At 34.3% G+C, this 22,014-nt stretch overlaps 1 protein-coding gene across 3 annotated transcripts in view; it reads right to left on the reverse strand.

Moving 5' to 3' along the window:
* Positions 1-22,014, reverse strand: part of Diaph2 (diaphanous related formin 2) — a 703,438-nt gene that overhangs the window by 635,445 nt on the left and 45,979 nt on the right. For all 3 annotated transcript variants that reach the window (XM_057758989.1, XM_057758988.1, XM_057758987.1), the window contains exons 2-3: positions 14,327-14,359; positions 11,453-11,629 (exon numbers count right to left, since the gene is read on the reverse strand). In XM_057758989.1, coding sequence (XP_057614972.1) covers positions 11,453-11,629; positions 14,327-14,359 — 210 coding nt within the window. The remainder of the gene's footprint in view (positions 1-11,452; positions 11,630-14,326; positions 14,360-22,014) is intronic.

The following is a 22,014-nucleotide window of genomic DNA, read 5'->3' on the forward strand; positions in this document are numbered from 1 at the left end:
CACCATTTTTTATATGATGTCTCTCCTTCTGTCACTTCTCCCTTTGTGAGCTGCTGCCTCCCACTCCATCCATATCTGGTCAGTTTTTATACTTTAAACTATACTCTTCCACTAAACTTTCCATAAGATTTTCTGCAATGGCCCATTTTGAAATGGAAACCTTCCTCTTGTTCTTCCATACCAATTTTATTTATAATTAACACTTTGTCATAGAACTATCAACATATAACTCTAGGGTTACTGAAGGTCAGAACTTACTTATCTCTGTAATCCCAGTCAAGATCCTGGTCCCTGGAATACAGTAAGCCCTTAACGAATATTTTTTGAGCCCATGTGATATTTGGGAACTTTTCTTTAAATACTATAAGTTGCCTCAGAATCATCAGCTGCCTACATTGGTTAGAAATGGGTAGCATTCATATGAACAGAAGAGTCTATAATGACTCATTTCATTTTTATAGAAATGAAAAACATACTACTAATTATGCATTTGATACTTTCAAATCATTAACTCCAGCTTTATAATACAATAATAAAACTAAATAGAGCAATACTCATAACTCAATATTAACTCTAAACAACATAATTGAATATGAAACTACTTCTAAACACAGAGTTCTTTCAATAGTCAAAACACAAAGCAAATTTAAGCATATTTCATGTTTGTTTAATGTATCCACAGTATATGAGGAATGTAGTGCTAAAATGATATTGAAGTCTAAATAACTGACCACTTAGAATAGCGTTCAATTAAGTCATATTTGTAAACATCATTTCTTTCCTGTTTTCACATCTCTAGACACATTCCTTTACTCCCACAAATATTGTTTGATTTTTTTTATTGTTTTATTTTTTTATTGTTTTGTTTTTATTGTTTTGTTTTTATTTCTTTTGGTGCTGGGACTTGAACCCAGAGTCTCATGCCTATGCAGCACATGCTATAACATTGGTCCACACCTATAACCCCAAACACTGTGTCACTAAAGTGATAAAGAAGGAACTCTATAAAAACTGAGCCAGATGAGAAAGTTAAAAGCTGTACCAGCTGGTTATTACTTCTTTTACTCTTTCATGCATTCTTTTGCATCCCTCTTTGGTTTTCTCTCCTTCCTCTACCTCAAAATCTTAGGCTAGAGAGATATGGACCTTTATGGAATATTAATTAATGGCACCTTAGTAGCTAAAACACACTAGTATCAACAATGAATATAATTATTTTTGATGCTTTGTGTTTTAAAATTTGTGGAACTCAATAATGTTATTTAAACAAATAATTTTCAAGGTTGTTTGTGTGGTAGGTAAGTTTGAGCTTGGTTATATTCAGTTTTATTGATACAGGATTTTGGTGTGTGGCTCAGGCTAGCCTAGAACTCATAATCCTCTGTTTCAACCTCTCAGATATGTATTCCTATACCAAAAACTTTATTTTTCATTCCATAATTCTAACTTCTTTAAACAAAAAATATGTTTACTTCTTAAAACCAAATGAAAATACCAAAGATTTTTTTTAAATGTAATTTAACTAGTGGCCAGTTAACCTGGCACTTATCAACTGCCTCAAATTTTTAAAAGATCTGGGTAACTCTATTAAACTATATAGACTATAGCCACATAATGTATATGAGCTCAGGTAGAAAAACAAAATCAAATGGATAAAGTAGAAAGATAGTACTTCTGAATATAGAATGAGGGTAAAGGCAGAGGCAAAAGCATAGCATTAAGTGAATATTACTAAGTTTGATATACAACTTCCACATCTATTTCTTTTTTCAAGGTCCTGTCAGAGGCCTCCACTCCACATATGTACATTAAGGAAACATAACTATCCCTAGTCAATTGTACCACAAAGGACATGTGCTCAACTATATTCATAGCAGCATTGTTTGTCATAGGCAAAACCTGGAAACCACCTAAATGCCCCTCCACCAAAGAATGGATATGGAAAATGTGGTACATTTGCACAATGGAGTACTACACAGCAGAAAAAAATAATGACATCTTGAAATTTACAGGCAAATGGATGGAGCTAGAAAACATCATATTGAGTGAGGTAACCCAGACCCAGAAAAACAATTATTATATGTACTCACTCATAAGTGGTTTTTAAACATAAAGCAAAGAAAACCAGCCTTCAAATCACAATCCCAGAGAACCTAGACAACAATGAGGACCCTAAGAGAGATATACATACATCTAATCTACATGGGAAGTAGTAAAAGACATGATTTTCTGAGTAAATTGGGAGGATGGAGATCATGGGAGAGGGTTGAAATGGAGGAGAGAGGAAGGGACGGGAGCAGAGGAAAATGTAGAGCTGAATGAGAGAGAGAGAGAGAGAGAGAGAGAGAGAGAGAGAGAGAGAGAGAACATAACTAGTATTTTCACTGTTTAATAATTGTTAATTGTGAGTACAATCTTCAACCAATGTTTCTAGACTAGAAAGAACACATAAAGGATCCACTAGGGTTGAAAAATAGCAGTCATTGAAAGAATTAAAGAAAATAAGATTTACTAAATACTTAACTGAGAATATACACTAGATTCCTCCTTGGATCCGTAAGTTTGAATGGTACATGAAGTGGCTTAAAAGAGCAGTGAGATATTCACAATGCATATTTATTCACCTTCAGTGTACTACAACACACTTCAGTCAATGTTTGGCATATTTACTGTTTATTTTATCTAGTTTTAAGCAAATAAATGCTCAGAAAATGGAAACACAACTCTAATTCCTATAAAGACAACAGTTTGAAGATAATAGGATAATACCAATAGCACAAGCACAAACAAGGGAACAAGATAGGTGACTGTTATATCTCTTATTTGTAACTGAGTCTTTTATCCATTTATCACATAGCAAAAATAACAAAAAAAATCTAACTCCAATAAGTTGTCTCTACAAGACAGAAATTATTAAAATAATCATTTGAAATATAGTTACATTATCAATCTTGATGATGACCCTCACTTTATGTACATATTATATATTAAAATACTAGGCAATGGTAGTAAAATTCTATCTCAAAGTAACAGGCCATTTTAAATCCTAGAAACCAGAGCATGAAGACAGCATCTTCAATTTTCTCAACAATAATTAGAATCACATAATCTCTACCCTGGCTTAGTGATAGTGTATAAACTTAATGGCACATGTTTATGTGCCTCTTTAGAATTTTCTTTAATAGCAAGAAACAAAAGGCCTCACAGCAGCTTGGAAACACTTGGTAGCATCAGCTGAAACAATAAATGCAAAACAAAACATAAAATGCGTTCCTTGTCATCAAATACTGGCAGAAGACATACAGAAATCATTGCAAAAACAAACAAAAAATGTGTGAAAGCAGGTATTAAGAAAGTAACTCAAGTGTGGGAGGTTCACTATATAACTGGGTGAATACAGCTGTTTTGTAAACGAGCTTAGAGTTGCTACAACACATACATACACACACACACATACACTATTTTTCTTTCAGTCACTAAGAGAAGAGTTTAATAGGGAAAACATATTGCTAAAATAAAGGCTGAAGTTAATAAGATGCTTTCAGGAAAAAAACACAATTATGCAGAATTCCTGAATACACCTACATGTAGAAAACTCAAACAGCCATTTTAGGAAGTATTTTAATCAAAAGTACACAGGGTGCTATAAAAATAAAAAAGTCAGCTTTTATTTTTTTTTTAAAAAAAGACAAAAAATTAAAAATCAAACCAGTTAGGGTGATAGCTCACACCTATAAATCTTGCACTCTAGAAGCTGCAGAAGGAGGATCACAAGTTCAAGGCTAGCCTTGGGTATGTGATGAGTTCCCAACTAGTCTCAGATATAGAGTGAAACTATCTCAAAAATATGTGAAAAACAAATACAGTAAAATATTTACATAATTTTGAAATGAGGTAGGAAGCAAACATGAAAACATTTTCTGCCTAACCATACTGAACAATGCAAGCTAGTATCGGAATGACCAATGGATGTTTCCCCTCACTTGTGGTTCTGAGAATTTATATAAATATATAAAATCATGTATGTGTATTACATGAAAATAAATGTGAAACTGTCTTGAGGAACAAAAGAACTGATATAACTTGGGAGGGTTAATAAAAAGGAAGCTAGGAGAATACGGAGGAGGCAAAAATGAAAAGCATACTAGCTATACTTGAAAGAATACTTGAAAATACATTTTATAAAGAAAGAATGTATTTTCTCTCTAAAAACACACCTCTGTTTATTGCAACATAAAGTATTTTAAAGGATAGTGTAGACATTTCTCTTTTAATTTAACAAAAAAAAGTGTTAAAAAACTTTTAGTTAGAAAGTAACTTCAAAGAACCCCATGTGGAATGACACATATCAGCTGACTCAACTTCCTATCAGTGTTCCACTGAAATCACTGGTAATTCTTTCTTCTCGGGGCTACCCACTGTCTGGAGTAGACAGCCATGAGCATGAGGACCTACACATGAATTATATAGAAGAGAAAGCACAAAGAGTCTATGTCTCTAATAAACATTAAAATGTAACAGGCCATACTCATTGCACAACTGGTTGTCATCAAAGGGGAAGAGAATATGCTTGTCCTGGTGAAGACTGATTAATGGACTGGACTGATATAGTTTCTGCTGACTACCTACTTGTTCCATTTGGACTTGCTTTCTGTTTTATGTATTTTAAGCATGTGAGGGTTTTGCTGCATGTATGTGTGTGTACAACTTGTGTGCCTGGTGTATTCAGACATCAGAAGAGGATGTCAGGTCCCATGAGAAAGGAGTTACATATTGCTGTAAACTATCAAGTAGGTGCTAGGAATTGAAACCAAGTCCTCAGGAAAAGCACCCTGTTCTAATAACCGCTGAGCCATCTCTTCAGCCCTGAACTTAGGCTTCTTTGCCAGCTTTTGGTGTTGATTGTGACATATCAAGGCAAATATCAATATAAAATGAACTTAGAAGTATTCTAATTATTGCCTGATTTAAAGCAAGACATTAAAAAGAAACCATGGAATCTTTGTCAGCACCCAATAAAAACAATCATGAAAGCAAAGGCTTTTGTCTGAAGAAATAAATTTATTGGAAAATCTCATTCATTTAAGGTTTTCTCAATTTTGACTATGCCTTCAGCTTATAAAGTGCATAACATTATCATATATATATTCATAGTTTAAAATCAGATGTATACATATATACTCACAAATAAATTCACACACACACACACACACACACACATTTATTTTTATATATACTATTTCCCAAGTGAGGAGGACAAATGAAAAGGCTTAAAGACCAGTGCACCAGTCCTAAGGTTACAAAGTTTTTCTGCAATATACCAAAGCAAGGTAGTGTTTTAATTTTTGCTCACTAAATAGTCTCTATCTTTCTTTTTATTCTTTTCTGGGTTTGCTTTTTATTTTGTTTCCATTTCAGTTAATTGGTTTTAAGTTTTTGAGACAGGGCCTGTGTGTCCCAGCTCAGCCTTGAATTTTCTACATAGATCCGGCTAGCCTAAATCAGAAATATATTTGCTACAGTACAAAAAAGACACAAAATAAGAATTGAAAAGAGACATAGCTGCATTCAACAAAATCTCATTTGTAGATAATGCAATTCATGTAATTTCTATGTGCTTTCAAACAGTCTTCTCTTAAACCATTTACAACAAAAAGCATGGGGCCAGTGAAGTGACTCTGCAGGGAAAGGTACTTGGCATGCAAGTCTGGTGACCTGAGCTGGACCCTAGAGAAACCATAGCAGGTGGAAGGAGAAAATCAACTCTTGCAAGTGTCATGTGACCTCAGCATGTGTGCATTCTTACCTGCACTCACACATCATACACACCAACACACACACAAAACTAATAAAGTAAAAATATAAAACATAAGGCAAGCATGGTTAGCTTACAGGCCACACAAAGTGAAGTCCTTGTGTGGGGAACAATATCTTTGCTATGTTTAAGACCTCTGAAATAACAAAGTATCTAATATTCTGGAGAGAGTTGTCAAAGCAAGTTCACCATGACTCAAAATTTGCTTTTTTGCTAGTTCTTTTCACAATGCCACCGTATGTTTCCATACATCACCCTATCAGAACATAAACTCCTTGACTGTTGGGATTTTTTCTGAGGTCGCTGCTCTCTCCCGCTCTCTCTCTCTCTCTCTCTCTCTCTCTCTCTCTCCCCTCCTCCTCCTCCCTCTCCTCTTCCCTCTGCTCTTCTCCCCCCGCCCTCAAAATAGTGCCTAGGATATTGAAACCCTTGAGCTTTGATGAATTCTTAAAACTATGAGAATGTGCTGATGCCAGAAAAAAAATGACTGATAATTCAGAAGAGGAAACTGGCTTTTCACATTTCCTTTACATCTTCATGTGCTTTTTTTCTGAGCCCCCGGGAGAGATTCAAAAAACTATATCCCACTAAGGCAGCCAATTCACTGCTATCCTAGAATGAAGCAAGCCATGCTCACCTGTCTTTTTTACTGAGCTCGGTTCCCTGAGGGTAAGGGGAGGTGCTCCATTTATTCCTAAACCTGAAGCCCATAGCATACTATTTAGCACACAGTACAGATCAACTAATAATTGCTAAAACATACTCATAATAAATATGAAAAACTCCCTTTTTAAAAAAGTGTAGTATTTTAAAGGCATTTCCATATGAAGACCTAGAAAAGAAATAGTGGGTTCTGTGTCCCACTACAACATCAATTTGCAAACCTAGTTCTTTAATTTCTCCTCCTTCAATACCCGTCTTCCTTCCATTTCCCTTATGAACCTTTTGTGATACTAATAATGGCAAAACAGTAAGCTGATCCAAATCCAGATTAGTTTTGACATCCGTTTACTGAGTACATGTTCCTACTCCTTTACATGTTTTCCATACAGTTCTTCACAATAAAATAAAATGTATAGCATATTCTAAAATATGGAGTAAGTATATAGGAAATTTAAATGTAACTGGTGGAAATTGGGCTGTCTGAAAAATTTCTTTGAATCTAATCATTCCTGACAACTACTCCATGACTTTTTTTATATACATATAAAGGCCTAGTTTACCAATAATGTATTTTATAGTAACTTATCTGTTAATTAAAATTGCTTATGCTGAGAGCACTCAAAGGTCCTCAGTCAAGCTAACCAACTTCTAAAGACCTGGTACTGAGTGAGGGAAAAAAATCCTTTAATAGTAGTCAAGGGAACACAATATGCTTGGGTTAAATTAGAGCACCTGGTGTCCAGAGGCAACTCTTCTGTGTAAATTAATGAAGGGAAAAGGGAAAAGAACAAGATTAAATGCTCCAGTGTAAGCTGTGTGAATTCTAACAGGTGGATACAAAACTGATAATTAAGCACTTATTACATATAACTATGCCATCATTAAATTAGGCCAAAGATACAAAATACATCAATGAAATATAGAAAAATAGTGTTTTATAAAGAGTGTGTGCTCTATGAAAGAGTTACCTAAAATTTTCATATGTAAGACCTTTAAATCTGTCAGTAATAGCCACTGGTACTATTATATAGTCTGTTTGCTAAATCAAATATTCAAATATCTATTATGTGGAAACCTATTTATTGATGCACAGAGTAGTGTGAGAGTCAAGAAAACATTCAAAGTAAAAGTGAGCCACCTAGCTTCTTCTTTTAACACAGGGTAGATAGAGTCTTAGTATGTAGCCCTGTTGGCTGACCTATAATTTTCTAGAAAGCCCAGTCTCACCTCATATTGGCCTTCTGACTGCTACAATTAAAGTCATGTACTACCAGACCAATTAACTGTTTTTAATAACTGGCCGCTCTCATTTAAGAATTTTCATTCACTTCATAATAAATCAAGTAGGTTTTCTGGGGAGATATTATGGAATAATTAATAACAAAATAGCTAATACTTTTTTAAATGTCCTATTCTGCTGTAATTTTAAACTTAGTCTTCTACTAACTGCGACAATGAGAAATGCTATTGGTCCTTTTGATCCTCAAGCAATAAGAGTATCAATTATCAGAATGAGATAGCATAAATTTGAATACTGCTTTTTATTGTTTTTCCACCATAAGTTTTATGAAAACATGCCATTTCCAAAAAAAGTTAAATAATCCAGTGCAAAAAAAAAAATTATAAATGGAGATAGAGACAGAGACCCACATTGGAGCACTGGACTGAGCTTCCAAGGTCCAAATGAGGAGCAGAAGGAAGGAGAACATGAGCAAGGAAGTCAGGACCGCGAGGGGTGGGGCTGATCTAATGGGAGCTCACCAAGACCAGCTGGACTGGGACTGAAAAAGCATGTGATCAAACCAGACTCTCTGAACATGGCGGACAATGAGGGCTGACTGAGAAGCCAAGGACAATGGCACGGGGTTTTGATCCTACTTCAGGTTCTGGCTTTGTGGGAACCTAGTCTGTTTGGATGTTCACCTTCTTAGACCTGGATGGAGGGAGGAGGACCTTGGACTTCCCACAGGGCAGGGAACCCTGACTGCTCTTAGGACTGGAGAAGGAGGGGGAAGGGAGAGGGGGTTGGGGAGTGTGGGGAGGTGGAGGGAAAAGGGAGGTGGGGAGGAGGCAGAAATTTTTAATAAAAAATAAATAAAAAAATAATAAAAATTATAAATTAACCCATTTGTTGTCAAGCAACTAACAGAAAGGAAGTGTGTGAGAGGTGCTATTTAATACACTTGGGGTATGGCACCCTAAAATCCAAACACCACATCTAGACTAAACATGATATATAGTTGCATGGTAGTTCTGTAAACTCCAAACCCTGAGTAACAGAAACAGTCAAATATCGGTAATATGAAAAGACTCTAACCAGATCATCTTAGTAGCCATCAAATAACAATATTTTTGTTTACATTATTTGTAAGGACGACACCCACAAGGAGTGAAGAAAACAAAGAAATTTCATATCTGAAAACATACTTCTGTGTTTCAGAAAAAGTAACTTCAGTGTCTTCTCCTAATCAACTACAATGACAATACCTTAACAGCTTTCTATTATAACACTGCTGGCCTTTGATGAGGTTCTATAAAGGGCAACTACTGATAAGGTGGTGTCAACTGTAGGAACTGCTCCACCTCAGACTCTCTATCTCATACCCTATGTATCTCCTCAATAAATATGCACAGAAAACATATTGGTTTTATATATAGCTTTATTGAAATAGTAAATATATGTGTCACCAAAATTCCAATGCTTTAGATTTATTATGTACCTAAGCATATGTATCAGTTTGTCCAATTAATAGCTTTAGCAAGTTACTGAACTAACTTTCTCAGTCTCTCTCTCTCTTTCTCTCTCTCTCTGAAGCTCCATTTCCTTATTTAAAAATGAGATCAATTAGTAAACACTTGGCAGAACAGTCAGAAGAATCAACTGAAATAATGCAAGTAAAGTAATTTCATGCCTGGCCCATGACCATATAGTAACCAAAAATAATGCTGATTCTGAAAACAACATGTTCATTCTAAGGCAATATTGGTCAAGCTAAAAACAGAATACAAAGACGGTACAAGAAAATGTCTCTAAAAGAATAGATATAATCCTTTTAAACTCTCTCATTTATCTTGTTTGTTAACTTTTAATTAATGTATGCTTTTCACAAAGGTTATTCCTGATACATTTATACTATTATTTTAAAGTAGTGTGTTTAGTTTATATATGATATTCACATACATATCAGTGTTTCTGTTTTGCTGTTATCAGTAATTAAGACAGCGAAACAAGGTAGTAAACTGATAAGAAATGTTGGCAACTGAACAATGATCAGGGTTTACCTAATAAAGGAAAAACTGTTACAAATGTTGGCCAGGCGGTGGTGCACGCCTTTAATCCCAGCACTCAGGAGGCAGAGGCAGGCGGATCTCTGTGAGTTCGAGGCCAGCCTGGTCTACAAGAGCTAGCTCCAGGACAGGAACCAAAAGCTACAGAGAAACCCTGTCTCGAAAATCAAAAAAAAAAAAAAAAAAAAAAAAAAAAAAAAAAAGACATATTCACTATAAAGATATGTACTCCCTGAATAAATTTACTTAGTATTTGCTATTTATAAGTTTTTAATCAATATAGAACTATATTTATTGTGTGAAACACACATTGTTGAGTGACTCAATATAGTTCATTAATATATACTATTTCAAATAATTGTGTGCTGAGAACACTTTTTACATTTGAATTTATTTTCAATACAATGTATTATTAATTATAGTCATTATCTTATATAATAGATCTCTGTAACTTTTTTAGATGGATTAAGATAGGATGTCTCTATGTAATACAGGTTAGCTTCTTAACCATGATCCTCCTCCTTCACTCTCTATAGCACTGATATGGAAACAAGAAGACTCATTGTGTTGATGATGGGAATCTAAATTAGCACTGTCATTATAGAAAAGAATATAGTTATCATTAAAATGGCAAATAGTATAATCCAGTAGCCACACCACTGGATATAAAGACATTTTGTTGTTAATATATAAGTATCTAATATTTTTATGTAGACGACATTATCAATGTTACAAAAGTACTAGCTAAACTGATCAGCAACTTAAAGCTAGAAACGTTAAGTTTGAGTGAAAGAGAGAAGACTGAAAAAGACAAAGTGTTACTAGCATGACAATAACAAAGAACGTTCCTGGGTTTGTTATTGTCATCATTTTGGGCAATTAAGACAGGACTATGGAATAGAAAACAGGAACAATTAAGTGACTGAGAAATATTAATAATTTAAGATGAAATAGGGCTTGTATGACAAAGGCAGGCAAGCTACAAATGTTATTGCATTCTTCATATGAAATGTATGTTGATGTGTAAGATGAATACTAAATTAACAAATCATGTTTTGGAATCTCTAAAAGAGTTCTGGTCAAGCTAACCAATGTGAGATGGCCCAATGCTTCATTTATCCCTTTTCCAGTCATAAAGAGTTGAATAATCCAAATATTATATTCATTATTTTAGAACTAATTTAGACCACACACAAAAAAAGAAACACCCTACAAAATGTAAATTGTATGACTGTTGCTAATATGAGAAAATAAAATGAATTAATTCCTTGGTTCCAATTAGCATTTTGTTGTTTATTTTACACTATGCCTTCTCAACTGTATTTCCTATACTCAACAGACCTTGTAGACTTTGTAGACTTGGGCGCACTTTGCTTTGGGCCAACAAGCACAGGAATAAGTTAATTGAAAAATTGATTTGGAGTGCCACAAACTACAAAATACTAGAAGACAAAAAGAAATAAATCTGTCCCTGATTTTAGACTCTTTGGCCAGAAAAGATAGGCATTCTAGAAAATAAACAAGCAAATCCAGATATTCTTAGAAAAACTTCTGTTTTGTCAATAAGAGTTGGTTCTGTCCTTTATATGACATAAACAGTCCACCACAAGCATCCCTATTAAAAATGCAGTGCTATTCTAGACACACATAGTTTAAAATGACAATGAAATTAGAGGTCAAACTCACCATCATTTTCTCAAAGAGGTCCAGAACTTCCTTTTCAGACAAATTCTGAAATCGTTCATCATATAATGGCTGAGCCGCTGGAAACTCACTCATCACGGCTTGAGAATCAATAGGATGTTGAATAAAAGGTTTTTCTTTTTTGACGGTAGATTTTCTGAAACTTGTAATTCGGTCACGCTGCAAACAGAAAAAAATAAATAAAAGCCCTAAGAAAAAGATCAGGAGCCAGGAACATGAAGAATGGAAGCATCAAAATGGCATTTAGTATAATATATATTATTATTGTCTCTTGACAAAACACTATTGTAAGCAGCAAGCTCCAGTTAGAGATTGAACTATTTTGCAGCCTTAAAGTTGTTATTAAGCTTCAGAAGTGTGGGGGTGAAAAAAAAAACATGCCTCAAAAGTAAAATGTAGCCACTTGTCATTTCTGTTTTGCACAGGAAGTAAGTGAATAGACACTTTGAATCAAAATCTTGTGGTGGTTGTTTCTTGGGAGAATGGGTCTTTAGTGCCAACTTCATGCTATGGAAAGAGAAAAAGAAAACAGCTACTCATGGCAAACTAAAAGGGAAGTTTGGGGTAATGGTTTTCTTCTGGCAAAACCTGTAACAAGTGTACATGAATACTTGTCAGTGTAGCAGTTAACTCAACTGAATAGCATGGGGTCTGAAGACAGACACAGAGAGTTCAATTCCAAAATGGAAAAAAAAACAAAAAAACACAGTATCTCTGAATCAGTTGTTGGGAAATGACTTTCTCTCTGTTTCCTCTTTACACTACAGGGTCACTGAGAGAACCAAAAACAATTGTTGTGTGTTGATGCTATTAGTTACTGTTATTGATGTACTCCTCAACTTTTACCCTCCCTAATATTTGGCACCATTAGAAAGTGAATGAAAGCTAAAGCACTCAGTCCATTTGTTGGAAATGTAAACAGAAATATCCTCATCCAAATATTATTCTGCTAAACTCACGACTTTATGGGTATTTCCTTTAAACCACTGATACCATGTACAATCTCTAACAATTAGCTTGCTCTTTCATATCAGATGAGTCAAGGACTTTGGCTACACATCAACAGACCATTTGACTTAAAAACCACCAAATATTTGACATTAAACATTAGTAGTATTCATAAAACTGAAGACAAATCAGTTTTATTCTGGTGTCTGTTAGGAAGCACATGCAATACCATCAGGTCACATTAAGCAAGCAGACATGTTAGCAATGAGGACAGTGAATGTGCACTGCCATGTTACCACAGTCCTTTCAAATAACCTTAAGAATACAAATACATAGTAGATATTACTACAGTTTAGGTAAAATTTTGTAGACCTCTAAGAGAACATATTCTTTGTTTTATTGATTGAAATAATGTTTTTTAACCAAAATGTACACTTTGAAGAAATCAGTTTTAAGCAGTTTAGTTAGGATTACAAATATTATTTGAGTATATGGTTGCTTTCAGAGAGATTATAGAAACCACGACACTTTAGAGCCGAGAAGAAAATTGAAATAGCATCTAAACCAACTCCCTCAATTCACAGAACAGGCTGACTCACTTAAACACATGAGTCCCTGGTTCTGATGTCAGTTTTCACATTACAATTATTTCTGTAAAATTATTTAAGCTGCATTATTAAACTTTCTTTTAATTCTTTGAGGGCAGTTAAGTTGGTTTAGAAAGGTAGTATCTTTACACAACTCAAGAAAAACAATTTTAGTAATCCCAAATAAACTGAGTCAACTGTTACTGAAAGATATGGTGGACATGAAAGCATTTAAATATGCAAGTATCCATTAAGTTAACATATCTCTTCTCCATTCACTTCATATCGCTTAAAAATAGCCATACAATCCAAGCTTTTTATACTGAGTGTCAGAATTACTAACATGTAGATTTGATATTTCTACACCCTTCATTTTAATGCAAAAAAATGCCTTTTTATTTCAGCTATATTTTGGTAAAAAGATGAAGTCAAGCTGCATACTTTCATCTTCCAAGAACAGTAACATTATTTTACACTTTTTGTAGATAGGTAACTTGCAAAAAGACAAAACTGTGTAAAATACTATTCAAGAAAGTTTAGATACAAAGAATGCATTTCATTACTAACTTATAACTTTTAATAAGAATTACTACTGTAGTCTGAGCTTGAAAATAAATAAGCTTTTGAAATTAAATAGCACATATCTGACTAAGATAATGAACTTAATTTCCTTTTCATTTGGAAATATTTTCCTCTAATACCGTTATTTAATGTATTCACAATTTATTTAAATATCAAAAGAGAAAAATGTCCATGTTTTCTTGGGTCCACATTTATTGCACCGAACTTTAAAATATTGTTTTGTTATATATTACAATGATAAAAAATATAATTTAGTTGGGATATGACCCAACTGTTTATGTAAGTTTGGGGCAGTGTTTCTTTTTATTGAGGAAGGGTGAGGCACTACATAACCCTGGCTAACCTGTAACTCCCTATGTACACCAGGCTGACGTCCAATTTGCAATAATCCTCCTTCAGCATCTGGAGTGCTAGAATCACAGGTATGCACCACAGTGCCTGGCTAATATTGTTTATGTTAATATGTGAAAAAGGAAAAATTACTCTATTGGTAATTATTCTATTTTGTTCTATTTTCTAAACATCCGGTCACTTTATGCATTGCATATATAAATGTTTTAATGTCCACTTTTGTAAGTGAAAATGTAACATGCATAAGCAATGCAATAACATGCTGCTCACACCACCTTACCACATCATCTGCCAAAGTTTTTATTTGAATGTTCTATTAAAACCAAAAGAAAACAAACAAAAGAAATACCAGTCAGAAAAGAGAAATTCATAGATCACACCACCTTACCACATCATCTGCCAAAGTTTTTATTTGAATGTTCTATTAAAACCAAAAGAAAACAAACAAAAGAAATACCAGTCAGAAAAGAGAAATTCATAGATCAAACAACAGTTATGTGAAGGAATTGGATGATTCTCATCTTTTACCAGATTAAATTTCCAAAAAAAAAAATTTACAAAGTTCAACATTCAAATAATACAACCATTACAAAATGAAATATATATATGAATTACAAAATAAGGATTGGTTGTAAACAATTCAATAAGCCTCAGGATCCAAAAGGTATTTCAAAATCTTACAATAGCATACAAACAGTATGAATTCTAGATCTCACTATATAAGTTCAGCCATACATCACTTCATGACAATGATATGCTTCAAGAAATGCACAGTAAGTGACTATATCATTAGGTAAACATCACAGAGCATACTCAAGAAAACCAGGATGTCATCAGATGATACACTATTACAGGATCCCCATCATATGTGCACACCCATCTCTGATTCAGACTCTCATGTAGCACATGACAGTACACTGAAATGTCATTTATGACATATTTAAGATAGAACCATTCCACAATGGTTAGAATTTGAATTTAGCTCTTCTTGTTTCATAATCTTGTTCCTTACAGAAGCTGAATAAAGTATATTTAACATGATCATGGATGTTGGCATGTGTTTTTACTAAGTAAAATACAGTGTTTTCATTGCAGAGAATTCCATTGTGAGTTTTCAGTAAGTCAAAACTGCTTGATCTCAAAATGTCAGGAAATTTCCTACAATGACTACTATCCTCCCCGTGCTATTAAAGATAACCCTTCCCTAGAACAGTTGTAGCAAATGTACTAGTGCATACAAAGATCTTTTCTATACTTTGAATTCTATGATTTCCTCAGGAATTTAAACTTCTAATCCCTATATTAAATCATCACAAACCACAACCAATCTTTATTGCCTTAGAAAAAGAACAGAGGGGCTTGCAAGATGGCTTAGTAGGTAAAGTGCTCACTGAACAAATGTGAAAACCTAAGGTTGAAACCAACATTAAGCCAGGTGCAGTACTGTGCATCTATAATCCCAGGACTTTGACAATAAAATGAGAGGCAGTGGCAGGATAGCTAGTGAGCCAACTAACTATGTAGCAAGGAACAGCAAAGAGGCCCTGTCTCAAACAAGATAAAGAGGTGAGGACCCAGAAACACCCAATGTTGACCTCTGACCTCCATTCAGCCATGTACATGCTCTAGAACACATGTACACACATACTCCATACACACACAGACACATGCATGTGCCCATATACATTCACATATGTATGTGCCCACACACATATATACACACATACATATATATGCTCCCCTACACATGCAAACGAATCATACACAAACACAAAAGATAAAATGGGGATTATTTATGTCAAAACTAAAGAAATATTTAAACAATTAATTCACCTTAGAACATTCTCCACCAACTATTTTCTCTTGAGTTTCTGTGGTGGGTTACAGAAAACTTTCATGCACGGTAATGGACTTGATTTCTTGTAAAGCGCAATTACAGACCTAAAGTGACCCTGCTAACATCTGACATGAGCCTGTCCACCTGGGTTTTTGAGATAGATTACATAACTCTTTAAGCAACTTCTGCATTCCTTTTCTTCTCCTTCGGGGTTATAAAGCTATGATTGGAAACATCTATATCTCTAAAGCAAGAATATAAGTTAGGAGAAAAATGATTTATTTTAGTCAAATTCCCTAAGTTAAGGTACATGTATGTCAGAAATGCTTCAAATCTGTATCTCAACTGAACACATGTTGACAATTTAATCAGTGGAGACAAACAGAAGAAAAATAGAAATGCTAGTTATCTTTTCACTTGGCTTTACAGGAAGAGTCTGGAATCTTCTAACAATTCTCTATTTTCGAAGTAGCCTTCTTTTTGTTCACAATAAGCCACATAATATGAACAGTTAGAGTTCGGTGGAATTTAAGATAATCTTAGCAAAAGTTCTCACTTTACAAGTAAGAGTGTACCATTTATGCTAATGGTACCACTGCATTCCATTTGTCTATGCTTAAGACTTCTACAATAAGTCAGTATTCATTTCCAATAAATAGCCTAAAGACTAACTGTTCAGTAACCACACACATACATACATACATACACACACACACACACACACACACACACCAAAGCTCTATCTCAAGCCACCATCAGCTCTTACCCAGATTTTCTTAGCAAGCTCCTATTTTGTTTCCCTTATTCTAGCTTTGTTCTCTTACAGTGAGTTTTAAAAGGGACAAAGTAACACTGTGAAAAAAGAAAACCATGTCACGCCCCTACTCAAACCTTCAGTGACTCTATTTCCCTTCCAGTGCAACTCAGATTCATTACAATGACTACAAGACCCTGACCTCATTTCTTACTGCTTCCCCTTCATTCAACTAGCTCCATTTACACCAACCACCTCACTGCTCCCAAGAAAAGCAATCACCCACAGGAATTCACTCTTCCCTCTGCCTGCAACATTCATTTCTGTTATCTGTACGACTTGTTCCTTAATCCCCTAGCAATGTTTTTTTCTCAGTAAGGCTTACTCTGGAAATACTGTTCTAGTAATAATGTGGGCCTAATCCCCATATTCCTGATTTTATTTCCTTCTTCAAGTAAAATTTAATATGCTCATCTATAATCTATTTTTCTTGTCTGTTGGCTTTTCTTTATTTTCTCTAGTGCTGGGGATGTAACCTGTGGCCTTGTACATGTTAAGCAATCACTCTTCCACTGAGCTATAGCCCCAACCATTTACATCTGTTCTATTCCCTATAATATGGGCTATATGCGGATAGGAATTTTTCTGTCTGGTTTTGGGCTGTGTTTCTGATGCCAAAAACAATGTTTGGTACACTACAACACAATAATGATTATGAATGGCTCTCATATTCCCTTTCATAAATATTTAATGCCTCATGGTACTGTAAGGACTAATAACCCAAAGGCATTCAAGCTCTGTATGACTTGGCCCCAGGCCACCTTCTACTTCTTCCCTCTTGACCCTTGTACTACATAAAACAAAAACTGAAATCTTTTACCTACAGCATGTCGTATGATGTTCTGTTTATAGCTTTGCAGATCCCTTGACCTGGAATGTCCATTTTAGGCATATTTCTATTTCTAGCACCTCTTAAATTTAAAATTTGACTATTGACAAACAAAATGTGGAACTCTGGTTGAAAATAAAACTTGATCATGTCTGAGCTCTATTTTATTCTTGAAGAATTTTTTTCCCTAATACTTATTTTCAAGAATGATACAGCACTCCAAGGCACAAAGCAAACTATATGCATGTAAAAAATTATCCCAATTACTTATGATAGAGAGCCATAAAAAACATTCTGCTATCTTGATTTATAAATTTTTTCCACTATGGAACATACATTCTATATAAATGTGAACATTTACTATAATTTGGCTATTTCCTAATACATTTCTCTCACTAAAATATTGGTTTTCAGGAGCTAGAGAAATGGTTCAGCATTTAGAGTACATACTACTCTTGTAGAAGATCCAAGTTCAGTACCCAGCTCCTACATCAGGTGACTCAAAACCACTCTAACTCCAGCTTCAGAAGACCCAACACCTTTTTTGATCCTGCAGGCACCTGTACACATACATTAGACATTCATACAAACACATACATAAGATGCACATAAAAATTTTAAAAATATTTATAATTTTATGCCATAAATACCATACTTCATATTTCTTTAAAATTGTTTGAGAGAAAAAAATGACCATGGTATGCTGAAAAGGAAAATCTTTAGCAGTTTAGAGACTGAATTTCAGAAACTGATTTGTGGACACTGTATACTAGAAATGTACTAAAAATCATAATATAAGTCACAATTAAATGACCATCAATAGAAAATAAATACTTTCTGCTACATGACTGAATGTCAGTGAAAATGAAATGTACAAAAGCAATCCATTACAGTAACAAAATGGCACCAAAGAGGCAGTTCAAAACTGTAATTAGCTGCTTTGGGGCAAGATTAAATAAAACATATTTCAAAATTTCTGCATTAAAGTACACTTTCATACATGGTAGTGTACACCTTTAATCCCAGAAACTTTAATCTGGGATTAATTAACCCCAGTCTTTAATCTACCTCATTCTGGGGAGGCAGAAGCAGGTGGATCTCTGAGGTTAAGGCGAGCCTGATCTACATAGCAAAGTTCTAGGACTGCCAGAGCTACACAAAGAAACCCTGTCTGCATTATAGTGAAAGGGTTGAGCATTCACCAAGCATGCATGAGAAACCATGAGTTAGGCCCTCAGAACAGAAAAACGGTGTTTTAAAATGAATAGATAAACATCATTTCATTTCTAAATGCTCTTTAAGGAAAAGTTCTCAAATATTTTCTGAATTTTATTTATATAGATGTAAATATCTTTCCCTCAAACCACCTGGAAGTAAACATGGCTCTTACTCCTTTGTACACACTATAGAAATATACATATACATGGACTCAACTAAAAAACCAAAAGATAAAAGTGACCCCCAAAATTGGAATCACAGCCTTGAATTAAAAGCACTGATTAAAGTCATTTTGGTAAGTTTTTATTATGCAGATCTAATGATAATGGTCAGTACAGAGGGGGCATATTACATCAATAAGTATAGTGACCATATATTTTCATTAAATTCAACTCTGAAGAAGCAATCAAACTATGTATTAGTCAAGCAATCAGAGTTTATTAAACTTCATTTATGATGAGCTATATTAAATATAACAGTGCAGTATTATACAGTATTACCTAATTATAAAAGTATTGCTCTAGAATCTCAACCCCTTAAGAATAAGAGAACTGGTGGACTTACATATAAACTCTAATGCAGAAGTTCTGATTGCAATGAAAAAGATCATTATTGCAAGAAAATTAAGTTTTAATTTTCTCAATCAGACAGAAATTAACAAAAGCAGCAAGATGTAAAGAGTCAACTCTCTCATGGCTAATGTTACATGGAAATACAATGGTTTATAAACATTGTGCAATTAGTCTAGCACCACAGAAATTGGGCAAGTAAATTGGATGTAATTCAAAAGTCTTGTTGTCAACTCAAAAACTCAATCACTGTATTTGACAACTTTCTTCTCCTTTAAAGAAAATCAATAAGTTGGCCATTACAACAAAGATGAACGGTCAATTATTCACCCAGCTTTAAGGATCTTGCTCCTCAACAGACCAGGGCAATGGGACACAGAAAGACACATTCAGATCAATAAAACAAATATTTGGACATCTACTATATAGGTTCCAGTTTAGTTAGAGATCAGAGGATTGAAAGAATAATCACCAAAAACATGGGGAAACGGGGAGTGCTGTGGGAGATCCGATGAAGCAGTGCATTATAGCCTGAACATACTTTCCAAGTTAGAAAGACCTCGAGGAAGTGAAGCAAGGGAGTCAAAATCCACTAGGCAGGGTTGGATTCCTCTACATGTCATGTCTACACAATACCTACCTATTCAGATTGGCAGCAGTCATATGAGGAAGAAATTCTGTCTTTCTACTTTTCAGATTTTATACTCTGAACTTTCAGAGCTAGCATTCCCGATCAAAATAAGTCCAAGTCATCTAAACACCTAGTAATCAAAATCAACATTTTAAGCAATCACTGGAATCCTACATATTTTGTGTTAGTTTAGTGGCTCTCTGTTCTATTTATTTCAGCAAGAAAATTATAATCTGACTTTTAGAAGCAAGTTCAACATAGAAGTTTGCTTCTAGGATGATGGGAGAACAAATTTTAGCTTTCAATACCAGGAAGTATTTACTACCTGTATTTAAAATTACCCAAAATCATTCTTTCATTTCCTTTTTAACATAAGGGTCATTTTCCAACAGAAATACATTATCTTAGGCAATATTGTCCTCCATCACAATTAGCATTTATGAATAGTTGCTAGACAAACTGGCAGCATGCTAAGCACTGCAAATTTAAAGAGACATGGACTTGTTTCCAAAGGCCAAAACACTAAGAGATGAAAAGATGAATGTATTGACACTAAATTCCAATTATCCTCCTTACTTTGCTGGTTAACATCTATAACTGTCCATTTTATCATTTAAGTAGAAAAAATTGCTTTTAATTTTGTAACATTAAGTATACCATCTCAGAAATATTGTCAAGTTGAAGCCTCAAACTCTAAGCCACCAAGTTTTTGCTACTACAAGTCAAAATTCTTTCTGCCATTGTTCTGACAAAAAAAAACATTCCTTCTGGGATCTTATTCTCAAGCTGTTCTTTCGATGTAAAGGAATAAAATATTTATATACAAGAAATCAAATATAACATCAAAGTTCAGGGCTTCAGTTTTCCTCATGAAGTCGACTGGTACTATATGAAATTAGTTTTGTTAGTCTGTCCTAACAAGATATAAGCTCAATATGAAATGAACTGTACCACCATAAACTTGAACATCAGGATAGTCAAATATGGTATGGGAGTCCAAGAGTCTCTTCCATTTAATAACCATGATCCACCTTAGGACATGCTCAGGAAATGTATGCTGGCCACTTAGATGTTCAACAACAGTTCCTAATAATGAGGTGGTGAAAGCTACTTAATATCTGAATTAAGTAAAAACAATTGCGGGAATATCAAGCTTTTTATAATAAGAGCTTCTTCTACAGGCAGAGAAATTAATTGGTTTGCTGTGTATTAAATCATCTGAGATAGGAGGAAGAATTTAACATGAAAGTTTTTCCTTCTTGAACTAAGAATTAAAAAAAACAGGAATAGAAAATCTAACCTTACATAATTACAGGTATTTCAATATTCAATGCAGTAATTAATATATTACATTATACTTGGATCAATGAGTTAGCCAAATGGAGACTGATGATTAATAAATAAAATTTTACCTTCTCTGTTAACCAATGTATGAATGAATTAAGCAAATATTAAGCAAGTACCCATTGTTAAACAACCAGCACTTTAGGGCTGGAGAGATGGCTCAAAGGTTAAGAGCATTGCCTGCTCTTCCAAAGGTCCTGAGTTCAATTCCCAGCAACCATATGGTGGCTCACAACCATCTGTAATGGGGTCTGGTGCCCTCTTCTGGCCTGCAGGCATACATGGAAGGAATGCTGTATACATAATAAATAAATATTTAAAAAACAGCACTTTATGGTATATAGAAATATAAGGCATGATTCCTCCCTGAAGGCATGTGCAATCCAACCAGAAGTGAAAATTAACCACATAAAAACAAGTCAATTAAAAAAAAGAGAAAAAAGAAAAAAAAGTCAATAATGAAATACTGAAGGTCCACAGTTTCTCCTCCTCTACCACATTATCCTTTACTATAAAGACAACATTGCCCACTATCTTTAAGACCCCGTTCACTATCTACATGTTCTAAAAAACAAGTCGCCTTCCAACAGAGATTTCAAGGGTCTTATTAGCTTTCTAATCATTAACACTTGAACAACCACTGGTACCTAATACTTGTTCAAGTATTTGGTGGACAAAATCTTTTAAGTACAAAAAGAATTCAGGGAAGAAATGGTTTAACTATTTCTGAAGTGGAACTTGGTTGAGAAACTCTGCTAAGAATTGCACACTAAGGGTAGCGGAAAAAAAAATGTAGAGTTCAATAAAAAGTCAATAAAAAAAGTTCTTCCCCCT

The sequence above is a fragment of the Chionomys nivalis genome, chromosome X (assembly GCF_950005125.1).
Source record: "Chionomys nivalis chromosome X, mChiNiv1.1, whole genome shotgun sequence".
In the NCBI taxonomy this organism is placed as follows: Eukaryota; Metazoa; Chordata; class Mammalia; order Rodentia; family Cricetidae; genus Chionomys; species Chionomys nivalis.